The 27478-nt window shown below is 35.2% G+C and overlaps 1 protein-coding gene across 1 annotated transcript in view; it reads right to left on the reverse strand.

Moving 5' to 3' along the window:
* Window positions 1-26941, reverse strand: part of NEK10 (NIMA related kinase 10) — a 93673-nt gene extending 66732 nt beyond the window's left edge. Inside the window, 23 exon segments of the mRNA XM_072924251.1 lie at window positions 7395-7502; window positions 7690-7726; window positions 7728-7795; window positions 8898-9053; window positions 9168-9270; window positions 10646-10710; window positions 12392-12469; window positions 14491-14552; window positions 15050-15177; window positions 15685-15847; window positions 15850-15908; window positions 17310-17390; window positions 18359-18438; window positions 19491-19507; window positions 19539-19608; window positions 19760-19816; window positions 20346-20381; window positions 20858-20941; window positions 23189-23291; window positions 23790-23920; window positions 25034-25094; window positions 25429-25456; window positions 25459-26941. Coding sequence (XP_072780352.1) covers window positions 7395-7502; window positions 7690-7726; window positions 7728-7795; window positions 8898-9053; window positions 9168-9270; window positions 10646-10710; window positions 12392-12469; window positions 14491-14552; window positions 15050-15177; window positions 15685-15847; window positions 15850-15908; window positions 17310-17390; window positions 18359-18438; window positions 19491-19507; window positions 19539-19608; window positions 19760-19816; window positions 20346-20381; window positions 20858-20941; window positions 23189-23291; window positions 23790-23920; window positions 25034-25094; window positions 25429-25456; window positions 25459-25501 — 1818 coding nt within the window. The 5' untranslated portion in view covers window positions 25502-26941.
* Window positions 26942-27478: the final 537 nt, after the last annotated feature.

A 27478-nucleotide genomic window follows, 5' to 3' on the forward strand; every position in this document is an offset into this window, starting at 1 on the left:
TTCTACCCTGAAGGGTTTGGGATGAGACAAAAACCCTTTGCTTCTCTTCAGCAAGTTGGCAATTGTAATCAAGCATGTTTGTTAGCAACTTACTGAGGTACAGTGATTTGGAGTATAAAAGTAGAACTTCATTTTCTATAAAAAATATGCTAAAATCAATATAATTTGAAATTTACACAACAATAGCACATACTTATTCTACTTTTCCCAATTAATAAAATGTGAACAGAATTAACTTCTCATTCCCAAATAAACCTTTTAGCTATTCTATCATTCTTCTTTCTGTATGCTTTTATTAATGCTTTGTAAATAATCTACTGCTAATTTTGTGAAGCTTGTAACTTCTGCACTAGGAACCTAAGCACCGATCCACATCTACAACTGAGATTTGTGGAGAGATGTGATCATGCTATTAATCCACCAACGATTTATAGAATGTTTGATTTACAATGTGAATATAAAAAAAGTAGAAGATTCCACTCAGCCTGTCGCTACAGGACATGTGAAAGCACAACACAAGCCACCTGCTATTTTGCAAGGTAAAAGAGAAAGTTTATTCTCTGACTCCAATTTTTATACTTTTCCAAAGGTGACAGTGGATTGGAGAGTGAAGGGGCCACCTCTCCAAAGACATTGGACAAACCACGAGTACATCAAGTTTCTCCACCCCCATGAAGGAATGCAAAACAATATGTTGTTTATAGAAATTGTGTGGGAAAGTTTTCTAACAGAATGTAAACTCAGAAGGCTTTAGAAAATCTTAAGAATCAGGGCAACATCAGCCTATTATGAAAACTTTAAAGTACTACAAGGACTTCCTTGAACCTTCGCCTGCTGTGAAGGGTAGCAATTCTGATTATGAATATTAGTTAAATGAGCCATGTAATATGCTAAAAAAGTAGCACTGACTGATTCAAGTGAATCTGAGCAGTAACTAAAATACAACAGACACTGGTTAGATCCACTTTATCTAATGGCCACTGCTTCTCTGGGCATGGAACAGAACCCAGAGACAACTGGTGTTTTAAACATTGCACTCAAGGAAACATTCTGAATTACAAAACTAACCGGGAGCTTTCTTCCACTACCCAGCAACTCTTTGAACTTTCCAAGTCACATTCAATTAACCATTCTGACCCTCCATGGCTGCCTGCTATGATTAGAAGTTTATCCAACAGGTGAGTTGTCTCAAAACAAGCATTCTGCTGCTATATAATCCTAGGTTCAGACCCATGCAGATCTTTGCAGCTGCTATTTTATCATATGTACTAAACATTAAACAGAATCTGCTTCCTAAAACAGAGTAGGGTACCCTTAACAATTCTCCTTGATATCAGCTCTGAAAGGTGTCCAAGTGATTCCACACAGCCCTCCAACCATCAAGATCTAAACCTTGCTTCAACTAAATGACACTGAGGAAAAGTGATGATCTACAGAGTTTTCTGTTTTGTTCGACAGACAGATGCAGCTGTGGAGCTCTAGACAGAAATACACTGTGCTAGAACTAAAATACAGCTGCAGTAAAATATAGCTGCAATAAAAGCAGATGCACATTTTCAATTTAGAAATGTAAGTTCTCAATGTCTTATATAAAAAGGCTAGGCAGATTAAAAGGAAAGCCACAGATAATATTGGTTCAATGAATCTCTAAAACTCTATAAACAAAACAACTTTCAACAGGCTGTATCTAAAATTCTTTTTTTTTTGTGTGTCTGACACAATACATCAGATTTTCAGTCTGACCAGAGATGTATAGTTTTGGTAATACTTTTCTATCAATTTAGAATGAGACGTCCTATGAAATTGCAGGCTGGCATGATTTAATATTTGTATTTTCATAGCATTGGTAGTTCAATCAATTATGACTAAATGATGTACCAGCATAAGAAATTGTAGTTATGGGCCCCTTCCTGTGGAATTTATGTCAGAAATTAAACAGAAAATGAGTAGGATAGGCAGTTCTAGAGACTACAAAACATGCTTAAAGTTCTCTATAGTCAGAAACAGCCTGACTAGGATCAGATTGTAAATGTCTTTTTTCATTTACAACAAGGCAGAACTTTAAAGAGCCTGAAAAAGATTGGATCATTCAAGTTTAATTGACATGTGTAAAAGATGTCCTGGGAAATACAAAAAAGCAATACAATTTTCACATTAGAATGAAGCACCTCCTGGGCTTAGAACTTTCATTTCTCTCTAGCATAAGTTTAAAATCAAAACCATAAAGAAAGATCTGAATAAAGAAAGTATCTAACCACATGAATTACTTAAGAAAAAGAAAACACAGTGTGACTGTAAATATTCAAAAATTCTTCATATTATTGTCATAGAATGGCTTGGGTCACCTTTCACTACACCAGGCTGCTCAGAGACCTGTCTAACTTGACCTTGAATACTTCTAAGAATGAGGCATTCAAAACTTCACTGGTTCCAGAGCCTCACCACTCCCCAGTAAAGAATTTCTTTCTCGTATTTAATCTAAGTCTATTCTCTTTCAGTTTGAAGCCATATCCCCTTGTTCTGCCACTACAGGCTCTTGTAAAAAGTCCTTCTCCAGCTCTCTTATACTCCTCTTTATGTACAGAAAGGTGCTCTAAGTTCCCCCCAGAGCTTCTTCTTCTCCAGGTCGAATCATAACCTTTGGATTGACTCAAACAGGTCCAGGTACTTCTTGTGCTGAGGACCCAAGAGCTGGACACAGAACTTCAGGTAAGGTCTCACCAGAGCGTGAGGTATTATCTCAGGTATTTCTTTTTCAGTAAGACCTGATATCCAGTAAGACATGTTATTCAGAGACCATCCCTAGAAGAGGTCCCTCAAATTTAATCTTGCATTGTGCCAGGCCAGTTGCAGATTTCTTTGTATAAATTCTTGTTTTCTTTCACCATATATCCCTGCCTACCAAGTTCTGCTGGAACTGTTCTACAAGGGCCACCTGTAGAATGTTTATCCATGAATTCAGGACAAACAATCCTAATTCTTTAGCAAGTTTATTGTTTTCCACTCTGACAGCAAGGTGGGAGTGTCTCCTACTCTGCATTCCTATCCTTTTCAACTGACATAAAGGCAGAATCTGTGTAAGAGATCATCAAGGGATTTGGAATGTGAGTGGTTCCATTCTCATATAGATGGTATGAAACGCCTGTGAGTCCAAGAATTTTTTTTAAGCAGTTCATTGGTATGGGTGTTGTAGAATTAAATCTGAATCTCTAAAAGGTCTTTCTCAAGTGTATTAATCACTTCACTAGTTTTTTTTTAATCAAAATATACCATAAGAGTCTGAAACTAAGGCACTTCTCTAAAGACAATATTTTTTAACAACATTAGTTATAGATTAATGATCTGCCTTTGTTATACTGTCAGCCTGAAGATTCTCATAGCAAAAGATTAACAAGAGTTACTATTTCCAGAAGGACTGATTGAGGAAAATAGAGTAGTATTATAAGATTCTTTTATAAAGCAAAATAATTTCAGCCATATCCCACTTACCCAGTCACACAACACTGCTTCACAGGTAGTCCACTACTCTAGTTAGATCAAGGCAAGTTTAGGACAGTTTTCAGATTTGAAAGACTCCAGAAAATAGAATTCTCTCTATTTAGGATCAGTGTGCAGCTTGTAAATGCAGAAATACAGTTTTTAGTAGATCTTAGAGCAGACCTTCTCTTTTTAAAAAGCTGACAGGATAAATTCAATTCAGAGATTTCACAGCATTTTAGCATATGCTTCACATTCATCTGACATTTTGTTGTAACTTTGTCATGGTTTAGCCCCAGCAACAACTAAGCACCACACACTCAATTTCTCACCTTCTCTACAGGAAGGAGAATCGCAAAAAAAGGCAATAAAACTCATGGGTCAATGTAAAATAAAAACAGTTTGATGACTGAAACAAAATAAAATAATATAATATTTCAGTATTATAGCATTATAATTTATTATAATATTAATAGCATTTGTAATTAAAAGAAGGTGGGGCAGAATAAAACTCAAGAAAAATAAATGATGCTCACTGCAGTTGCTTACCACCTGCTGAAAGATGCCTAGCCAGTCCATGAGCAGCCATTGGCACCTCCTGACCAAGTTGCCCCAGTTTATGTACTGGGGATGGCATTCCACGGCATGCAATATCCCTTGGGCTAGTTCAAGTCAGCTGTTCTGCATATACTCCCCGTCCCCAGCTTGCTGTGCTGCTCCTTGCTGGCAGACCCTGGAAAACTGAAAAATCCTTGGCTTAGAATATATACTCCTCAGCAGCAACTAAAACCTCAATGTGTTATCAACATTACTGTCATGCTAAATTCCAAACACAGCACTGTACCATCCACATGAAAGAGAATTACTGTGTCCAGCTCTTAGGTCCTCAGCACAAGAAGTACATGGACCTACTCGAGTCAATCCAAAGATTATGAAGAGGATTAGAGGAGTGGATCACCTCCCTGTGAGGAAAGGTTGAAAAAGTTGGGATTCGACCTGGAGAAGAAGAAGCTCTGGGGGGAACTTAGAGGACCTTTCTGTATATAAAGAGGAGTATAAGAGAGCTGGAGAAGGACTTTTTAAAAGAGCCTGTAGTGGCAGAACAAAGGGATATGGCTTCAAACTGAAAGAGAATAGACTTAGATTAAATACTATTAATTCTATTCCAACCAAAATCAGTTCAAACTTTCACCAAGAACACTTCAAATGGACTAAATGGACAGGACATTTAACCTCAACTCTTATGAGACATAATCATTAAGATCACAAATGCTCCAGTCTTTGGAGTTCCTAACTGTATGAGTTAGGAACAATACCACAGCATGAATCTGTAAAGTACATATTAACTATCATCCGAGAGAAAGTAAATTGTTCTTAATTTCATTAAGGTTGTAAAAAAGCAAGGCTTAATAAAATTCAGAAACAATAGATAAAAGTTCTTCAGGTCTCCCCAAAAATAGGTACTATACTTGTACTAGTTGTAGGACTAAATAAAACGAGGGTTTGTTTAAATACTGCAATAGTTTTGAACTAATTGCTGTAGAAATTATCCACATAAGTTTCTCTTTTTCCAATTTGCCTGAACTCCTATATATCTTTGACAGAACTATAAATGCTTTTCAAGGTAAATTTTGAGCTTATACTTGAAAGTACATTTAGACTTCTCCATATTTAGAATGGACTAAAGATAAGGAAAGGTTGTTGAGACAAGAGTGCCCCTCAGTGGCAGTAGTTGATATAAATTACAATTATATGAGACTTTAAAAATCATATTTGAAATACTTATTTTCATTATTCAAGGACAATTGCACCATTAAATCACATAATTTCAAAACTACATCATTATTAAGAATTCGAGGGGATTTAGCACATACAATTTCATAAGGAATAAAGTTAAATATGTAGATCATGAGGTAAATACATTTACTATGGAACAACAGTGGCTAAATATTTATAGCTGAGTGTTTTTTGGATGGGTGTGCATGTGCGTCTACAGTTTACTGTTATATTTAAAGAAGAGAGATGGAGTTTTGCATAAGGATTTGTTCTCACAACAATTGTTGTTCTCACAACAATTCTGCAACATTCAAATTGTTTGTTTTCTTCTGTGTCATGAGCAGCAAGAAAACATACAGTAGTTCTTTGAGAACTTCAAAAACTACAGGATGTGAATTGCCTGGAAGGATTGCTGTGTGTACCAGGTTGTATTAATTTGTTCAAAGACTAAAACTATGCCATGCTTTGTACTGCTCACACACATATTGCTTTCAAAATCTGTCCTGGAACCTGCCTAGGTTCCTTCCTCCACACTGCGGGGATTACATAAGCATACATCAAGAATATTCACTACTACAGACTTATACAAATAGCACCTCACTGCAGCTGATCTGGGAACAACTGAAGGATGCTAAACAATTTCATGGCAGAACTGGAATAGAACAGACAGCTGTTATACTTTTTATGTTCATTAGCACTTTTTCTCTAATCTGGTTATTTCAATATTCTTGCTAATTTAAATAAAACCAGACCTTGAAGCATAACTATAGTTTAAATATTTTAAGGCTAAATCATCTCCATCATACTTACCATCCATAGCAGCAAAAAAAAATAGCCACAGCTGATGACACAAAATTTGCATTAATAATTATTTCACTTCTGTGTCTGGGAAGGTCATTGAACAGATCCTCCTAGAAGCTATGCTAAGGCTCACATAGAACAGGGAGGTGATTTGAAATGGTCAGCATGGCTTCAACAAGGGCAAATCCTTCCTGACCAGCCTAGCGACCTTCTATGAAGTGACTACATCAGTAGACAATGGAAGGGCTGCAAATGTCATTTATCAAGACTTCTGAAAAGCCTTCGACATGGTTCCCCTCAACAGTAATTAGAGTGAACAGCTAGATGGATAAGAAATTGGTTGGATGGTTGCATTCAGAGGGTAGTGATCAGTGGCTCAATGTCCCAGTGGACACCAGTGACAAGAAGTGTCCCTCAGGGGTGCATACTGGCACCAGTGTTATTTAATATATACATTAATGACATAGATTGAGGGATCAGTCTAAACAAATTGCAGATGACACCAATCTGAGAGGTGCAGCTGGCACACCTGGAGGAGGGGATGCCATCCAGAGAGACCTGGACAAGCTCAAGAAATGGGCCCACAGGAATCCCACGCAGTTTAACAAGACCAAGAGCAAGGTGCTGTACCTGGGTCAGGGCAATCCCTGGTATCAGCAGAGGCTGGAGATGAACACATCCAGAGCAGCCCTGTGGAGAAGGATTTGGGGGTGCTGGTGGGTGAGAGGACATGACCCAGCCATGGGCACTCACAGCCCAGAAAGCCAAACGTCTCCTGGGCTGCATCCACAGCAGCGTGGGCAGCAGGGCAAGGGAGGGGATTCTGCCCCTCTGCTTCCCTCTGCTGAGACTCCACCTGCAGTGCCACCTCCACCTCTGGGGTACCCAGCACAGGAAGGTCATCAGCCTGTTGGAGTGAGTCCAGAGGAAGACCAACAAAATGATCAGAGGGATGGAGCACCTATCCCGTGAGGAAAGGCTGAGAGAATTTGGTTTATTCAGCCTGGAAAATACAAGGTTCTGGGGTGACCTAATAGTGGCTTTCCTTGTGGAGGAAGGGAAGGGAACCTCTGAGAAGGTCATCCATCCCTGAAAGAGTTTAAGGTCAAGATGGATGAGACTGTGAGCAACCTGATCTGGGGGGCGTTGAAAATAGATTATATTTGAGGTCCCTTTCAGTTCAGTCCATTCTGTGATTCAATGATTTCACACAACAGCATAATAATGCAATAATTTACTAGCTTCTAAGAATGATAACCAACACCCAGGAATCTGAAACCTTCGCAGAGTTTCAGTAAAGAAATGCTTCTCAGGTACATCTTGAGAAATTGTCTTCAAGCATTAATCATTGTAACTTTGTATTTATCCCCCAACATGACATTGTTCACAGTGACATCTCAATGAACAATCCTTTTCTCTTTATGCAAATAATGAAGAGCTAGACAAAGCTTAAAAACAAACAGAAAGAACCTCACAAAGATTCTTAACTCCAATCTAAATAAAGACACATTAAATTCACAGCTATGTATTAGTGATTGATATAATAAGCATTACTTCAACATTTATTAGCCTAAAAACTTGGTGCGACGAATTACATGCAGGAAAATCCTGCCAAAAGGAAGGATCCAAGGAGGCCTTTGCCAAAATATGCCATATTTTGTCTTCTGCAAGCTTGTTGCTTTTCCTTCAAAGACTGAAAGTGTTCTCCCAATGCCACCCCCTCCATGAACTCCATGACAATCTGTCATCTCATGAAAGAAATTAATAGAACATTATATTTATACAGAAATAATTTTAAAATAGAGTATTTGAGGTAAAAATGTATTTTAAAAGCTGTTAATTTTTACTCTTTAAAATTTTATTTGTACAGACAGATACACCTTAATCTAGTTCTACTCTTTTTTATTCGATTTTTTCCTCAATTTATATCACAGAACTATAAGGAAACCACTGCCTGATAATCACTCAGCAGGCAGGTATATGTAGATAACTATGATATAATATATCATATATATATAATATATATATAATATATAATATATAATATATAATATATAATATATATATAATATATCATATATAACTATGAAATAATGATAATCTATATCATTCACTCTACTACTCACCATAGCTTTTCTACCTATTTAGCATTTCAGTTGTACACTTTGGATCTTTAAAGAATAATGATGCATGCTACATGTTTACATTGCATCTAGTTTTACTGATAGATAAACAAATACAAATACTATTTCTCTTTTTTTTTGGTTTTTTTTTTTTTTTAATTTTAAAGGGGTATAGGTCTGTTTGAACTTGTAGCAGTTCTGGAAGAAAGATTATTGCTCAAATTGGACACACTCCTGCCAGCATATCAGACTGGTATTATGGCTACGAGATTAGTTATCAGAGTCCAAACCTTTCTCACAGAATATTAAAAAAAGCTTGTTTTTGTGTATGATGTGATTAGTAGAAGATTTACAATCCAATAGTACAGGTTAGCAGTACACTTCTGAACTTGCATTGTGTTTGAAGCAATATTATCTGTGCCCAGTGTTGCTTTTCAGATGAAATATGCTTGAATTTTTGTGGTTTTACTCAGATTTATTAGTCTTTGCAATAGACAAATGCTGTTAGTGGAAAGGAATTAAGAGAAAGTAAGGTAGGAAACCTAAGAGATACACTGATCAATCTCAAAAGTACAACATGGAACAAACAAAATCACAGCAAACACTAACAACAAGCTCAGATCCTCAAAAGCCTTTTTACATCTACATTTCCCAACTGAAATTCAAAGGACAGTTGTACCTAGAACAGGTATTAGATCCTCTCCATGAAGCTTCCCCTCAAATCTGTAAAATAATAGCAAAACAAAAGTTTACCTTATATACACTTCCAAAAACTCCACTGCCAATGTGCTCTAAAATTGCATGATTTCCTACATGCTTTGTGGGTGCCTTATTCATGTTCTCAATACTTTCAGTGATTTGCTTCAATATATCCTCCTAGTCATAAATTAAATTACAAATAAATAGATTTAAAATATTTCATGCCTTTCTTGTGTTAAGAATGTGCAAGAATATGACTTAAAACTATAAAGGTTTAAGGTTTTTACTTACCTTTAATGAATTTAGCTTTGATACCAGCCCTTCATAAGCTCTGATATCATGCACATAATGTCCAATATCAATAAGGATTTCAAATAAGTCAGTACAGAAAAATCTAGAAAATTGCAAAATTTCTTGTATTTTTGAGAAGCAATGTACACAGGAGCTATTAATCTACAGCAGAGACTTTTCAGTGTTTATTATTAAAACTTACTTCAGAACCTCCTATATAGTACCATTATTTTTCAATAATGCAATAAGATATTAAGCCTCTAACACTACATACATAGGAGTTAAAGCCCCTTTTAAAAGTCAGACTTCAGCCCCCATTGGCTGGGTATTAATATAAATGCCAATTCTCCAAACAGCTATAAGTCTTGAAAGTAATGCACTTTCTAAATTTCCAGTAACCTGACTTTTTTTCTTACAGTGCTTTCTTTTATGCTTGCTATTACTGTATCTGAGTTTCTTCTTGCAATGCACTAAGTGATAGGATTAACATTTGTCTGCATTTAAAGAATCATGACATCCATCTTAGAATTTTTGTCCAAGAATCCTAGTCTAAAAGATGAAAAGGACTAAGAAAAGCAAAGGCCAACAGAAAAGAGGCAACAATCTATTAGTCAGATTTATTAGTTAGATGTTTGACTGAAGTTTTGTTTCTTTTTAAACTTCTGGAATAAGTAGAAATGCAAAAGATTAGGCATTTGGAAAAATCAGAAGACAGTAAATTAGTCCAGATTCTTCAAAAATTTGTCGCCAACCATGAAAATTCATTATAAACTGAGGCACTTTCAGTACAATATCCACTTTTTAAACATAACACAAAAGTCATCTATAGAATTTTAGTAATTTATGATACATAATAAAAACATACAAGAACAGTACTGACAGGCAGACCTCCTAGACACTCTGATTACTATTCTAATGCCACAAATCTCACTGTAAGATTTCATATGGCCTTTGTAGCCAACCTGATGAAATGGTCATATCTTATTAGTAAAAATATGTAATTGATGGAAACCATTTTGTCCTTATTGATCCAAACCTTTCAGTAACACTCCTAAGTAAAATAGCGTGATGCAACGTCAGACCCATGGTGAAGGAGTAGAGGGCTCAAAGGAAAAAATTATCTACTTCCAGTTAATTGCTACTGTCCAGGGCTGTGAATTGCATGTGCTAATCTTAAAAGTATGTTTATTGCCAGCAGTGCTAAATCTGTTCTCAACATATATAAAAGGTTGATTGATGGGGGGAGAAGGAGCCCACACAGAGGTAGGTTGTCTGGCACGCACACAACAGGAGTCCCAATACTGAACACCTAATCTGGCAGGCTGGCACTGGATGCAATGCAGGGATAACTATCTGTAGCTGTGGATATAACAAAAACTGCCCACTACAAAATAAATGGCATTTAGAAAATATTTCTTTCTGGCTGGACTTTTGATAGCTATCCTAAAAGAGTTTCACAAAACATATGGTTAAAATACCTTTCAAAAATATGTTGATTTCTTTCCATACTGAAGAGAAATCTCAGGGCTCTGAAAACATATTACTACAGTAGGAAAAGCATTTCAGTTAATGAGAGATTCCTGACACATGTGGAAAAGCCACTGATAAACAACAAAGAGTCCCCTTGATACCTTACACACTGTCAAACTTTGTATTTAAATGACAGAATATCTTATTAACCTGATAACAAATGGAATAAAAACATATTAAGTTTCTCCAGCATTTTAAAAGTACACAAGGACATTTAGAGGGGAAAAGTGAATTTTAAAAAAAGTGGTGACAATAGCTACAGCACATTTAGGCATACCTGAATCTTGATAATCTCTTTTCATCTGCAGATAGCTCAAGACTTGAGACCTGCTTTCTTCTCCAATGCTGAAAAAGGTAATGGTAATCAGTGGGTTTGTACTGTTGCAATTTTCTGAAAAAAAGCAATTTTCTGAAAAATGCAGTGTGGGATACCATAAATTCTAACAGGGACAGAAAATAAGAAATTACTCAATTTTTTCCCCAAATTTATGTATCTCAGCTTCTTCATAGACCTTAGTTCCAGTACAAAGTTCTTTAAAACAGCTACTGGCAGGTGGTTAATATGTATGCTTTGATGCAACTCATCCTTACCTCTGTTTGTCAAGACTCAATGATATGGCACATTTATAGCCAAGCAAACAAAAATAGTCATGAATTAAGATCACTAAGGTAGCGTGGCAGAAAGAAACTGAAAATTTCATCATTGAAAACACACACAATGGGGCAGTAGAGAAACCACACCAGCATTGCAAGTATTCTAAGAAAAATATCTGTAAAACTCAAACAGGATATTCCAAAGCTGCAACTGTATTTCACACCAGTAACATTTTTAAAAGCAATACAGGTAGCAGTGTGAGAAGCTGAACAAGGTTTCATACAAATACACTTCTTGTCCAAAAGAGACCTAGTTTTCATACGTGATCGTTAAGTCCATTATTAATTCATATGGCCTCATGTTAAACCCAACTACAGCTGCTTAGTAGCTCTTGTGAGTTATTTCCCTCACATTCTGCTGGAATCTAAAAATCTCATTGGGCACAAATTAAGCTCCTTACAGCAGTGTGAGGCAAGAACACTGAGCATATGCTCCAGTTTGTTAGACTGCATATTAGTTCCATATACCTACCCTCCAGGAAGGCTTGTATTTATCTTATCCTTAAGATGAAGTGCATTATAAAACTGATAACCTTTAGGCTAAGTTGACTCAAACCAGTACATTTATGGGAGTAGTGACATGCAAAACCAAGAGTCATTCTATGCTTATTTGACCTATATTTATTCTACACTTAAATTTTCTCTATTTCATATGCTGCCTTCTTGTATTTTATTTAACATCCATAGCAAAATGTGCCAGAAATGAACAGATATTAGTAGAGTGTCAAGTCTAGGGTGAGTTTCAATGAAGATCAAGGCTCTATAAAGAAGATCTGATGCTAGACAGCCTGAAAAATAGAGGCTATCACAAGAAAAATATTGACTTTCCTTTACACTATATGAGGTGCCAGAAACAAAATAAATCAAAACAGAAATTGAGTCTCTATTTAGCTTTCACTTCCTGAGCTATTTGTTGTTTTGGGGTAGGGGATTACAAAATCTGATTTATTTGTACTGTACTTCAAAATAAACTTTAATTCATAAAAAGTTTTCAGGGTTTGTTGTGGCTTTCATTGTGCAACAATAATAAAGGGAGTAACCTGTAATAAACTGGTTTTTTCAGCATTCCTTTCTTTGTCTGGTAAAATTAGCTTTGCTATTGTATATATTGTATTTGCCTGAAAACAGAAAAAGGCCAGCATTAGTAGTGTCCCTTTGCATGCAAACCACAAATAAAAATCAATGTTTAGATAAGTCAGAAGCTAATAGCAATGGACAAGTTCTCAACATCCTGTTGCACACTTAAAATATAAGCTTTAACATGTATAAGAATTAAATCATTGTTACATTTAAACTGATAACACAAAGAGAGCCTCTGAACATATAAAGAAGAAATGCTTCTATCTCTATAGGTGAAGGAAATTGCAGCAATAGATCTTTTGTCACCATCTTTTGAATTGTCAGGAACAAAATTCAAGTCTCAATAAAAATAAATTGGAGAAACACCAAAAGCAATAGCCTGAGAAGTCTGTTCATGCTTTCAGGATTTTGTGAAAACCACACTGAATTCAGCTTCCATTTTCATGCAACCATGTATCCTCCACTACTCTATCCACTTCGTAGGTGTGATAGATGGGCACTGGTAGATTTAGTTGGAGTACTGCCCCCAGTTACTTGACAAGGTCCCTGGTGGAGACTACTCTCCTCTTTAGCAGACTTGAAGGGAATATGTATCAGCTCTGCAGAGGCCCTTCTGCAGTTCCTGATGTTTCCTTCTACTGCTCATGAAGGTAGAATTAAGTTTAGACCATGGTTACGCTTAAGTGGAGCCATTGAGTCAAACACAGTCTGTCTGCTACCAGAATTACTGCAGACTGCTGCCCAGGCTGTGACCAGGATGGAGGACAGACAGACAGAGAGCAGCTACAGCAGAAGCAAAAGTTCCCAAGATCCCTTTGGCACCAATGATATACACCTTTACAGGTTACTCAGATTGACCTCCTTGGCATATAACTGAAAATGCTGTACACCTTTTTCCTCTGTTTTTGACCCAAGTGAGATGCTTCACCTTGCTCACTATGCAACTCTCAAAGTTATATTAGCAAAAAGAAAGAGGTAGGATTTAAAATTACTACAGTGATATTGTAGGGTGGAACTCCAATGAAAATGAACACGCTTGTGGCTATGCCCTGAAAAGGGGGATGTTGCCTGGTGCTTACACAAATGGAGAGATTGGTGTCTTTTAACATAAAGAGCAGAAGAAGTTAAGTCTGAACCACCTTTTCCAGCTCTGCATATTGTACTATCAATTTTTAAGTGATTTACTGACACAACAGTTACCATGCACTGCTGGGGCAATGCAGAAAACCCCTCTGTTAAACCATTTAATTTAAACAAGTGATATTTTATTTTATTGAAATCAGACTCAGCCTAAAATATATCATTATATTGTTTAGATAAAAGTTGTCTAATTCAGTACAGTTTATTAACAATTCTGGTGCACAAAAATAATTTTTTTTCTATACTTACTTTCATTTATTTTCTCTTAACCAATGGTTTTGAAATATACACAAACTTCTTTCCTGTTCATATTTAAGGTTCTTAGTCTCTCAGTTTCTCCAAGAATACCTCTAGTTGGGTTTTAAGCTAATTTGAAGACTTTGATTTAACATTGAGAGTTTAACAGCTTTTGGCTGATATTAATGCCCTTAATATTTATATCTTTGACTAGATCTGGAATACAACCAGGGATTTTAAGAATGGCTTATCCCTGAAGATAGAATGCCAGGAAGTTCTCTCAGAAATACCACACTCTTATGAAAAGAGAAATAGTTTGTGAAACAGCAACACGTCAATTTTCAGCTGCATAGTTTTTTGTACTAAATGTCAAGAAATTCAGAATTTGCATTTCTCAGTTTATTCTGTGATTACTTTTATTTACTATCCTATTTTGAATATGACAAAAGCATGGTAAGAGATACCAAAATGAACCATGTCTGAATAAAGCTGTTTATTCTTCCAGACACCTATGTTGATAACCTTTGTGTCTATATCTCTGTGTGTAAAATGATAAAGAAACAGAAGTACTAAAGTTATAGACAGGCATATTTCAAATCTCTTAAATTATGATAACAAAGAACAACAATTAAGTGAAATTATAAACTATAATGCCTTACTTAACTGAATAAAATCTTCCTACCTGTACAGTCTGGAAAGCAGTAGTCTCATTGAGCACCAGTTCAGTGACTGCAGCACAACAAGCTAGAATAAAAATTCATAAGTAACATTTAGGGCCATTTGACTCTATTGAGAAATCTCCTCCAAAAGGAATTTGCTCCATAACTAAAAATGAATCCTCACCTGACTAGAAGTCATTAAAATACCACTTTGAAATCATATGATTCGTATTGATCTATCATAGGAAATTTAAATAGTGAAGAAATATATGATCAAATAAAAATAATTTCATGCTAAACACAAAACTAACCAACTAAATAAATTTTTTGTCACTGTTTTTACAGGTGAAGAAATACATATGATTCCCAGATACTTAATACTTTATGCTTTGCTTCCTTCTAACAAAAGCGTATTTTTTGAAAATAACTGCTGGTATCACATTTATTTGAAAATCAACAAATCAGATTTGATGCTCTTACTTCCTAAAGCAGGTGTAAGTATTTACAAATTTGTAATATTTTGAATCCTTTTGCACAAGAGTATGTAAAGACATAATAGAGTATTAGACCTTATAAACCTACTTGCTTTAAGTGAGAAAGTATTTTCTTGTATCCCATCAGGACTTAGCTCATCTGATAAATGATGATACTGGATTGTCCCTGCTGCATTTGCACTAGATAAACTTCCAGCTGAAGAGTTTGATATAAGGCTCAGATGAGCCTTTCCCTGAAAGAAAAAGTAAAAAAAAATCAAGTAGCAGTGTTAAAAATGGCTTAATATGTCTTTGTTAACCATTCTGAAAGTTCTGAAAATTTGTATGTTTTCACTAAATTAGCTAATACACTTTGAAAAAGCAAACAAACCTTTAAACAGAAAATTCCTTTATCATGTTCATCAATATTCACAATTCTAGCTCACTAAATAGGTGTCTGATTAATAGAAAAACTAAATCGACAGTAATGCCATATTTATTACTTATTCATTATTTAGTTTATACACTAAAAATATGAAAAATGCCTTATGATATGAAAAATGAAAGGCTGGAAAAAATATTGATTATTCATTATGTTCTAAATAGTCTTTTAAATTTTGCTGGTATCACATACAACTGAACAAGCCAAAGATGCTATTTGATGAAACAGGGCTTGGTCAAATATATCTTAAAAGAACAAACAGTCTTGTACAATTGCCATGATGCTGAGGACTGAAAACCTACTCCTGTAACATATGAAGGAGCTGCTTGATTCTACCCCAGATCCAAATTTCCACATTAGTCTCAGAATCTTCACAAACCTGTACCAGATTAAAAACTATACTCCATAGAAGTTTGATGTGATCAGAATGGAGCAAATTGAGCATGACTGCAACTCCTTCATACATTTTATTTTCTCTTTGACTCATGGCTCTGCACAAAGGAGTCATAGCAACTCTGCTGTGAACCTAAAAAAATCAGCAAGAAATTTCAACAATAGCTCCATCATTACTTTGTATTGTCAGTTAGAAAAGGGAAATAAACACAGGAAGTTTAAAAAAGAACAGAGATCTCATATGAAAAAAAAAAAGAAGTTAAAGAAAACAACTTAAAGTCACTGCAACCCAGTTAAAGTCATTGTTTAAAAGACAAAATAAGACAATGGTCCAAACTTTCACAATGGGATGAAATCATATTTACATAGAGTTCAGCTGCTAGCAGAAGCAACCAGGCATACCCAGCCAGGATGGGAGGTGGCCAGGTGGGCTGCAGTCATCTGTGCTATCATCTTCTTATTAATGGCATTAATAGTACAAATAGCACTGACTGCATGAGCTTGTAGAGTTCATCTGTGGAACTCGCATAGCCTAGTTCCACAGATAATACAAAAATGCATAATTCTTCTCTAGTATAGTTTGAATATTATATTTAGAAAGTGGTTGGGTGTATACCTTAAAAGGTTTATATAAGACTTTCATTAACTGCAATGAAGGTGGACTTCTCATAGAAAATATGGTTAAGGATATCCAATTCCACTTAAAGCAAAAAAGCTCCATCTGTGTTTAATGAAACATGTGAATTCAGATTCATATCTGAATTTAAAATAATCCTTAACTGGCATTGAACTTCATCTTCCTGTCTACATTCAAATTCTAACTCTTCCATCTAACTTTTGATTGACATATAACCCAGAATTTTCAAACCCAGAAACTAAACAAAACCTTTTCATATATTAATTTTTCTAATTTTAGTCACATATAAGTGACCTTATATGTGTGAAATAGTTAAGCATGAAATTTTAAAAACCTTTTAAGAATTTTAAAGGTGATAAGTGATATATTACCAAATTTGAAAGTCTTTCTGCTTCTCACTGAAATTCAGTAATGCTTTGCTATCAGTCTTAACTGAGATGATTAAATAATTGAAGGAACATTGATGATTTTCTAATATAGAGGATGTGGGATCTGATTCAGCCTCTGGCATAAACTACAGCAGCTCTAGGTCTTGCAATTTTACTAATTTATATTGGGGATCCCAGGTACTGTCAGGGCTCAGCATGCTTTCCATCTAACCACTCAGGTCTGCCAGGAGCAACAAAGAGATGCACCCAGAAAAGTGACTGCTCTCACTTTATGATAACATTGCAACTCATCTGCACTGGAGGCCATCAGTGCAGAGAGAAATGGATTACAAAGGAACTGCTGGAAAAGATTTGGCTGCATCAGTATATGACTGAAAATACACAAGTATAATAAGAATTTGACCTTGGGTATATTCAAGTGGCACATTTTATAATTCCCCTAAATACACGCATCCCTAAACAAAAAAGTCAAGATTTATTTTAACATAATTAATCCACAAAGTCTCACCTGTTAGAGAGAAAATCATGTTCATGTAATATCACCAACAAGTTCTCAGCAATCTCGCTTATCATCTCCCTACATTCTGGACTACAAATTGATTATTCCTGGCATTTATATCAGAGGAAATTATATGAAAAAACTCACATTGCTCTTTAGCCTCCTTCTTTTGATGATTTTTTTTTTCCCCAAGTCTTAAGTAATAATATCAAATTGTGCACACAAGCACTTAAAGCCACAAATATGTGCTGGGTCAAGAGAAACAGCGCAACAATTTTCCAGTTTTCCCAATACAAAATAAAAGTAAATGTGGATGCGCAAAAATAAGGACACAATTATATTTTGTGTCTTAGTGGTAATTAAGAAAACGGAGTACATTTTTAAAAACAATCACAATTTCTATGAACGTTTGTAATATACTCCAAACTCTTTCTTGCCCAGTCCAAATATAACACAAAATCCTACATTACATTCAATGAAGAAAGTTAAATGGAAGTTGAAAATGTATGTATAACATCATTTAAATTAACACAGACATTAAAAACAAATTAAACTGAATCAGAGTTTTGGGAAGTCTGGGAGACAGCAGATCAATAATAGCAGTTTTTCTCCTATAATACCATTATAGATGAAAGTTACTCTGACCCCCTTTTTGCTATTTTTTCCCCTTTTTATCTTTATTTAACCACTAATTAATAAGAAGAGGGCACATATACATGGATTTAGCTGTATGAGTTCATAATTTACCACACTGAACAATATTCTACCAGATTATTTTGAGGCACTGTTATATTAAGATGAGAACAAAAGATTTTTATATGTAGGAAGTCAGTAGGAATTCCAGAATCCTGGATGAGGACTGCAAAGACAGATTCTGTGATTCCAGTCTTGCAGAGCCATCCACATGAACAAGAAGTCTGCTGCCAGGACCAATGTTTCTATTTAGTTTCTACTGCTTCAATAGAAAACTAAAAACATTTAAGTTTTCCTCATTAAAAGTAGTTTTAATATTGAGTCAAGAGAATTAACAAAATTATAGCACATTAAGTTGAACTTACCATTCCGCTGAGCTAGTCAGGGAAAGAAGAGCACCAAAAAACTTATGGATGTCTGTGGCAGATAACAAATTTACTAGGGTCTGGAAAAAAATTGAAACAAGCTAAGTGAATGTATGATTCTGTGTAAAGATAAAATATATTGTTTTATTTTAAAACTCAAACACAAATATAAATATTCATTGAAAAGTAAAAATTAAGATACCAGATCCTTACACAATATGTTAATAGTCTTAGATACATTTAAAGTACATTTAAATATACACCTAAAATCTTAGAATACAGTACAATACTCATTAGGACAAGCAAGGATGTTTCTTCTCAAACTACAATTAGTATCTCTTTGAATGCTAAAGCATCTCTATTACACCACTGTAAAAACTTGTGTTTGTGTAACATTTCAGAACTTGAAATTAGGCCTCCTTAAGTAAAAAGTTAATATTCAGCTTATATTTAAACAGCATAATAATACAGCCCTGCCTGTATTTCTGCTCATGATTAATAAAGTAAACTCCATATTTGTCTAGATTCTCTAAAAATAGGTTGACTGATACTATATGATTACAATTGCCATTGTTTTTCTGCAGCATGATAGAATCATGAAAACCTAGTTATACTAATTTGGATCTCAACTGTATCTTAGTTTAGCCACAAACCAGCAATAGTCAAGCACAGATTCTTAGACTGATGGTAATGTATAGCAAGGGATGTCTGAGTTGATACAGAATATTTAGACACAGAATATTTTGCAAGTAAAAAACCACATCAGAAATTTGTGCAAGAAAATTTTTAAATATGTTTACATTTTAAAAGTATACAAAACTATTTGAATCATAGTAACATGTAGCTCAGGACAGTGTATACATGAATGCTACTTTTTATATGAACAAATGTTTAGTCCAAATGTTTGCAATCTGTTTATCTCAAACAGCCAATAATCATACATCAGACCAATTAAGTTACAGAGAAGAACTTATTTTTATGATACTATTAATACATCTGTAAAACAGATTATTTTACCTTACAAGCCTGACAAGGTAAGAAACTTAGTCACACCTAGGTCAAATCTGAAAAGCATGTGTTATTCTATTAAGTAGCTAATTAAACAAAACTAGCAATTTTATAAAGCACTTACTTTATGTGCTCCACTTGCTAAAACTCATTCGTTGAGTTCTAACAGCACTCACTCTTTGATTTCTAACAGCAGAAAGCTTTTGGAAAATATCTGTGGAACAAAGGAAGACACACATTGACTCTTTCTCACTAATATTTTTATTTTATCAATCAGATAACAGAGTAAACCACTATAAATTATTTGAACCATAACTAGCTCAATTTACTCTTTCATTTCAATGCATAAAATTATACTAATTTCTTAAATAAATATTACTTATGTAGAAAAACAAGCTGCTGCTGCTCTTCTCTGTAATTAAGATAATGATTTGCTGCTGTTTCCATGTACTACAAGTAGGGGAGAAAAAATAAAGGATACCATTAGGAAAAAAAGTTTGCAGACTTCATAAACCTAGACTGTTCTACACAGGTAGAGCCTGTAGGTGGTGCATCTGTTTCATGAAAAAATATTCTGTAATGCAATATTATGTGTAGTCCTAAGGTTTAAACCTGCTTGGATATTTAAAAAAAAACCCACATTTATTTCATCAGTTTGCTTTTCCCTTTGCAAAGTCATTTGCTGCAGTGCAGGGTGACTTTCCTCATCTCCCTTCAAAAGTCTACAGTTTCTTTTGACTGAACCAAAAGAAATGTTGATTTTTCTAATTCTTCTCCCACTTCAGGAGGCATTTTAGTCTCCTAACTACAAGTCCTAGATAAATGCAGCTGAAGTATAGGACAGTTGTTTTGAAAACTAGTGAAAACAGAGAAACAGACTTACTTCTTTCTATAAACCAAAAGATCTGTACACTGCTTTTTACAGTCTATATCATTCTAATAATAATAAACTGACAGGCAACATAATGAACAAAGGTACTACGAGGAATATTCCACCCAGACTGTGGAGCATTTCCTACAGGAAAATTAAAAAAAAAAAAAACCACCAAAAATAGTTCAGAATTACTTATCACAAGTAGATAAATAAAAACACAAGAGGTGAAATGTTAAAAGTTCTTTTTCCTTCAGTAACTATATTATAGGAATTTTACATATCTTTATGATAAAGTCAAATACCAAGTCTAGGGCTCAGAGCAATGACCAAGCCATCTGTTATGGAGATTTACAGTTTCTTTGCTAGAGTCAGCAACAACAGACATGACATAAGAAATAACAGAAATTGAGCAAGTTATGCAGCAATGGTGTAAAACCACTCTTGAAATCTGTTTATTTGCAATTCCTATCCTCATATATAGATATATAGATACATATATGTACATGTGCATTCATAAGAACAAACGTTTTTACACACAAACACCAACACAACTCGTGCACATGACACTTACATGCATCCCCTTATCCAAGCAAGAAACAATATTTTGAAAAACTGACCTGGTAGCATGGATCCCTTATTAATAATCTCAGGCAGATTAATACTCTAAGAAAATGGATGGACGGAGCTTGACTAACCCATTGCTTCTAAATTAAATATTCAAAATATAAACCAAATGCAATGTAAAAGTGTTTAAATACTCAAATAAAGCAGCTTGATTCAGGATCACTTGACTAGATGATTAGTGAGCTACAAAAACTGTTCAACATACTATACCACAGAAATTTTAATACCATTTATATTCAAACACAGTAGCAGCTATAAATAAATTTATTACATTATATGAGCATTACCAGCCATCACTTATTATCACTGGACTGATGAGGGGAAAGTACATACTCATCTCTAAGAACAAACTAACTGCACTTCGATATAAACTTTTTGTGGTTGAATTGAGGCCCAAAAGAGCAAAGTAAATGAGAAACCACAGAGCAAACTTCAGTGCACAAAATACACTTATGCAAAAATATGAGTGCTACAGAAGTAAAAATAGCTGTATTTAAAATATTCTTTTGAATTATCATAATCTATCCTGGCTTTTAAAAGCTCTAATTCTATTATGTTGGAAATAAATTGTTGTTTAGTTTAAGTGTTCTTGAAATAGGATTGTATTTCCATATAGAACTTCCTCCTTTATATTTCTCCATATGATTCACCAGCATAAGACATGGCAGAAAATACAAATCAGGTTTGCAGAAAGTGTCCAGGGGCAGTAATCCCACATAAAATGCCAGCAATGGAATCACTATTTCCATTGCCTGTTGAAAGTATATATCCCCATTTCCCTATTTAAAATAAACCTAAAATTAGACATCTTTGCCATGTGGTTTTTTGTTGTTGTTTTAACTGAGAGGACAAAATTTGTTTGGATAGGTTTCTTGGAAACAGAAAAAGTGTACGGGTCATGGCAGTTCTCTCCCCATTTCATCATTTGCAGTTGGGAATGACGCCAATAGCTAAAAATACTTTTATAAAAATAAATGTTTTACAAATAGATACTAACAAACTCTCAGCCCTTTTATGCCAATATTCTGCCCAAAGTAATACCATTTTTCATTATGATTCCATAATTGGCCACTTCAGAAGAGCACAAAACTTTCATGGAAAGAAAACAGCAACCATATACCTGTGTGCAAAATTTGTAGGTCAGAGTTTAAAGTGGCCTGAAGATATTACCATGGTGGACATGGTAATATCCATTACCATGGATATGAGCCTAATTAACATTTGAGAGCCCCTTCTGCTACAGTTACATTTACAATACACACTACTAGACACACCAGGGTATATTCCAGCTTATCTACATATCTACTAACTTATGCTTGTTTCATCAACCTTGCCTGGGTGCTTTCATTCTTAATACATGAGGCATGTTTTGCCATATCGCTATCACAAAGAACCACCAAAGAAAACCAAAATATAAGCCAAATATGTCAGAATGTATAAACAGAACTAGGAAAATCACAATGTAAGCTATTCTTGGATTTCTTGCAAATGAAGCTGAGCCACTGACCTCCCACTGGCGAGTACTGAGTTCCCATGCAAAAAGAGGTACCAGATTTAAAAATCACTGAAATAATCTGTTTTAAACTCACTGTCATTTAGATAACCAAAGAAGAGACCCCTAGTTCTCCAGCTGGTTCTGAATAAAGGTCTAAGTAAACTATGTGGTTTAGATTCCTCTAGTAGTTATATATTAATAACTTTAAATGCTCTAGGATGCCATCTTTAAACTTCTGTACATTTTTGAGAACATGTATTTGGGCTTAAAAAAAGGAAAATACAATACACTGCAAAGAAATATAGTAAAAAATCCTGAAAAATATATCTTCTTTTCCCTGAAAATATCTTTCTCTATCCCCTCTATATTTGTAAGGTCCTGTACTTTTTCCTCACATAACACAGAAATACAAATAAACACAAACAACTGCCATCAATCATCTGAATTTTATGGAAACCATTGGCTTTTCACTATAAAGGCAGCAGTCCATAAAATACAAATAGAATCAGTAAAATAAATTAGAAAAGCAAGTCATAGATTACAGACATCATGTACAGATGAATGATCAAGAAAACATAGCAGTTAGAATTTTGGTTATGCAAGTTTTATCATATACCCAGTCCCTCCTTGTTCTGTCCCACTAACCAGGGCATTGCTCTTCAAAGCCAATACACAAGTGGTTATTTAAAACAACCACAAGTGCTGCTGGTAATTTCCAGAGAAAGGCGTGTAATTGTAACAATATGGGATACTATCCATGCATCTTGCTTCTTCATGGAAAGTAAGAAAGAGTGGCCCCCCTTCTTGGTTATGGATGTGTTTCATATACTGATCTGCAGGCAAGTCTGTCCTTAACTAAAGTTGTAAAGATATCTTAAAACAGCTGACGCTTGGGATGCTTGTTAAAATTTCTCTCATTCTTGTGGGTCACACTAGAAAGGAAGAAAAAAAGAAAAATGGTGAATTGCACATTAACTTGCCATACGACAGTTTTGCTGTGCTACGACTTAACATTAGCAACAAAAACTAAGAAATGTTGTATCAGCAGTTATCACAGAATAACACGATTTCAGATTGCCAGACATTAACAATCTGTCTACTGCATAATTTGGGACTGTCGGAGTGGTATAACTTTTCCAAATAAAGAAACTATCACTATTTAAAATGAGTTTTTTAACTCTCACCAGTACACTCCGCTGAGTGGGAAAGGTTGAAACTTACAAAGGCAGGAACATAAACAATTAGTTTTAAAAAATTAAAAGTATGTAATTCTCATCTCAAATACTGGATTAACAGGAAAAGTACAAGTAACAGACATACATAAAAATACAAATGCCTTCAATACCTCAACAAGGTGATACCCTTAGATATATAAAGGTATCTCATATTCATGGATATGAGTGTCATCATCAGCTTTTAATTATTTTTACCTAAATTTTTCAAGCTCAACAGCTTCTGTTGATTCTTGCCATTGACCATTAGACATTTGTTCACTGCTTTTGACATTTTGCCAAGTTCTTGTCACACTGGTTTGACCACATTCAATGTATATAGCTGGAAGCTAAGGAAGGAAGAGATAGTCATGAGGCAAACACTGCTTTTTAAGTTTTCTGAGAATATTATCATGCAAAAGTACCTTTTCTCAAGCTCTGACTTGAACTTTGGACCTAAAATTTGCTATTATAGAAAACACGTACCTCCTGTGGAAAACAAAACTGACGTGGTAGAAAACTGATGAAAAGCAAGACTGAAAAACAAGTACAGAGAGCTAAGTAAAAGGTGAAGAATGGTGCCTATTTAAATTTATGCTAGCAAAGCCCACAAAATCTGCAACACATGCTCATTATCTGTGTTTCCTACCTGTCCCAATTCCACAATTGCACAGCCTTCACATTCTTTCAGGCTGTACAACTCACATGTTTCAGCTTTCTGCTTAGAAGCAATTCCAGGCCTCTAACCAGGTAGAAAGTGCATAACTTCTACCTCACATGGATGAATGCTTTAGTCATTTTGTCATATCTTTTTACAGAATTGAAAGGGAGAAAATGTTCTGTGATTCCAAAGACTCACACCCATCATCATCTATTGGTTTTCTTTGCTTCAAATGGCAAATACAAGTTTCACTAAGTGAGTTGAGGTGAAGGAGATTTGACTTTCTCCTGTAAGTTGGTATTTAAGCCCTGGATATTTTTAGTTGAAGTGTTTTTCTTCAAAGACAAACTGTTTATGGTTAAAATGCTGATCTTATTTTATATTCTTTACCACTCTCCCCCATGCTGTTACTCACACATCTTTAAGTCTACCTTCGTGTGACATTGAGAAAGGGCACAGAGGAAAAACAATTTGCTAGGCTACTTTAATATATGCAACAATAGCTGATGAAACTTGCTCAAGATACAAAATAAAGAATTTTCCTATTAAAATTAAAAAAAAAATGGTATAGTAGAATGGAAAGTTTCACTCTTTTACCTATTCTAAATGTGATTTGTCCCACACAGGTATAATGTTGCCAAGAAAAAAGAGAAAGAGACAAGAAGAAAGACATCCACTACTCAAGATTTTGCTAACATGCTTTAGTCAGTATAGTACACAATGTTCTAAACATATGCCAGAAACCATAATAACCATTAATTATAATTCTAAAGCACATTTAATAACAGATATTGAAAAATACCTGTTGGTTCCTTCACTGAACACTTAAGAGAGACTGAAACCTTTTTAGATCACAATAATCGCTAGGAAAAAAAACCACAAAAAACCACAACAGCATGTGTTAATAGTTACATAAAAGTATTTCCATAAGTGTAAAGAAAGACAATAAGCAACAATGCTACTGACAGAAAATAAAGTTTTCTAGTGTTGCCTGGTGTCCACATTTTACATACAGAAGAATTTACAGCTTCTCCAGAATGCCTTAAATCAACAAAGGTGTAAATAAACTTTGTGACCAGAGTAACAGTTGTCATGTTTATACTGCACTTCAAATTAAAGCATTCTGCTTTGGCAGCCAGTGTAAATTCCACACAAGTCCTGCTGAAGTTCAAAGTAAAATGTTAGATACCACCATACCTCATAGAGCTCTCAGGAGGCTTTTTTCTATTGCTTTTTCTGTACTCTTCAACTTTTTGTCCTGATCAGGCATTGTGCATCACTATTATCATTATGGAGTTAAAAACTATTTTCCATACAAGCAAAGTAGATACAAAGAATTATACCACTGCAGCAAAAGGAATATGTTTACTTACAGAATCAACCAATACTACTTTTAGGAAAAAATCCAGCTTTGCCATTTTCTCAGCACGAAGCCTTGGACATTATATCAGGATACCCTTTGAAATTCCAGATATTAATAAGAAAACTTTTAACTTAACATACAGAAACCTTGGTTTTCCGACACATGCATAGACAATGGTGTCTTGCTCTTTCATGTATTTTTGCATTAAGATTTTTTCCTCTTCTTTTATCTTCTTGCCATTACTTCTCTGTAAATTGGCTGCATATGTTACAGCAATGCTTACAGGCTAACATCAAGGTTGTCAACAACAAGCTGTTGTCCAGACAACAGAGAATTTAATAGTTATATCACCCAAATAAACAAGTCAAATGAAGGGTAGAAAAGGAGGCATCTGACAAAAAAAATGACATGCATACAGTGAGTTGAGAGACATGATTCTCCTCCTCTACATGACTCTCCTGAGACCCCACCTGGACTACTGCATGCAGCTCTGGGGCTCCCATCAGAAGAGCAGGGACCTGTTGGAGTGAGTCCAGAGGGCTACAAAGAGGATCAGAGGGCTGGAGCACCTCCCCTGTGCTGAGAGAATCTGAGAGTATTTCGCCTGGAGAAAAGAAGGCTCCAAGGGAGATATCCAGAAGCAGCCCACTACCTAAAGGGGTCTACAAAAGAGTTGGAGAGGGCCTTTTCACATGTGTATGTGGTGTTAGGACAAGGGGATGATGACTTTACACTGAACAAAGTCAGGTTTAGATTAGATATCAGGAGGAAATTCTTTACTACGAAGGTGATGAGGTACTGGAAAAGGTTGCCCAGAGAAGTCGTGGATATCCCTGGAAGTGTCCAAGGTCAGGTTGGATGGGGCTGTGATCAACCTGGTATATAGTAACAGGTGCCTCTGCCATGGCAGAGACTTGGAAGTTGATGATCTTAAGGTCTCTTCCAATCCAAACCATTCCATGAATCTGTGATCACACAGTCTGCCAAAGAATAACAAAAATTTCCATCAGTTTAGAATCTAGGCCTTCTGAATGTCTTATAACAAACCTACCTGCTTCCTTTGCAGTGGGACACAGCTTCTTTCCACAGATGAGCAGATCCATATGCCATGGCTTCATCAGGGTCATTACGATACACTAAATCCCTGCACAAAACCATTCAATCTGTAGGTCTGACTTCCCACAAATGCCCTAACCTAGTCACTTTCACAGTACACAACACCTGTTCACTGAAAATCTTCTAAAGCCCTAGAAAAATATAGAAAGACATGGAAAGAAACTATTCAGCAGGAATCTCTTGCTGCAACAAAAGCAATTATATTGATATAGATATTTCTCTGAGTGAAAAAAAAAAGGCACAGGCTGGGGCTGTAGAATTGTCCCTAGAGAATTACATACATGCAGCATATTAGTAGAGCACTTTCAATTTAAAAACCAAGGACATAATACCACTGTCTGATCCTTTCTAGCTATTTTACTGTTCACTAAACATGGACTGTTTGGACATTCCCTTTGGTGTGTCATTAATGGGATTTTCTGTATCAAATCTTAGTGCCTCCTTTTCTTGCCATGCAGTGTAGAAGTCCTCAGCTATTGATTTTTATTTCTCCTCCTCATAAAGGCAAAGCAGAAGAAAACTGGTCATGAAACAAAAGCATTGTAAACTAGCAGAAGCTGCTCCTTCCCAAATTAACATCAGAGTCATTTTTCCACAGTTATACAATCTCACATCACAGAACTATCCAAAATGCAACTGTTGCCAGTATGAACTTGTGCACTCTATTAAATCCCTCTCGGAAGTGGCCTGTAAGCCCAGTTCATCCATGTCTAGTCTTTTAAACAAGCCTTTATCCTAGCACAGGATCTGAATCCACAAGAAACTTCT

Source organism: Taeniopygia guttata, chromosome 2 (genome assembly GCF_048771995.1).
Source record: "Taeniopygia guttata chromosome 2, bTaeGut7.mat, whole genome shotgun sequence".
In the NCBI taxonomy this organism is placed as follows: Eukaryota; Metazoa; Chordata; class Aves; order Passeriformes; family Estrildidae; genus Taeniopygia; species Taeniopygia guttata.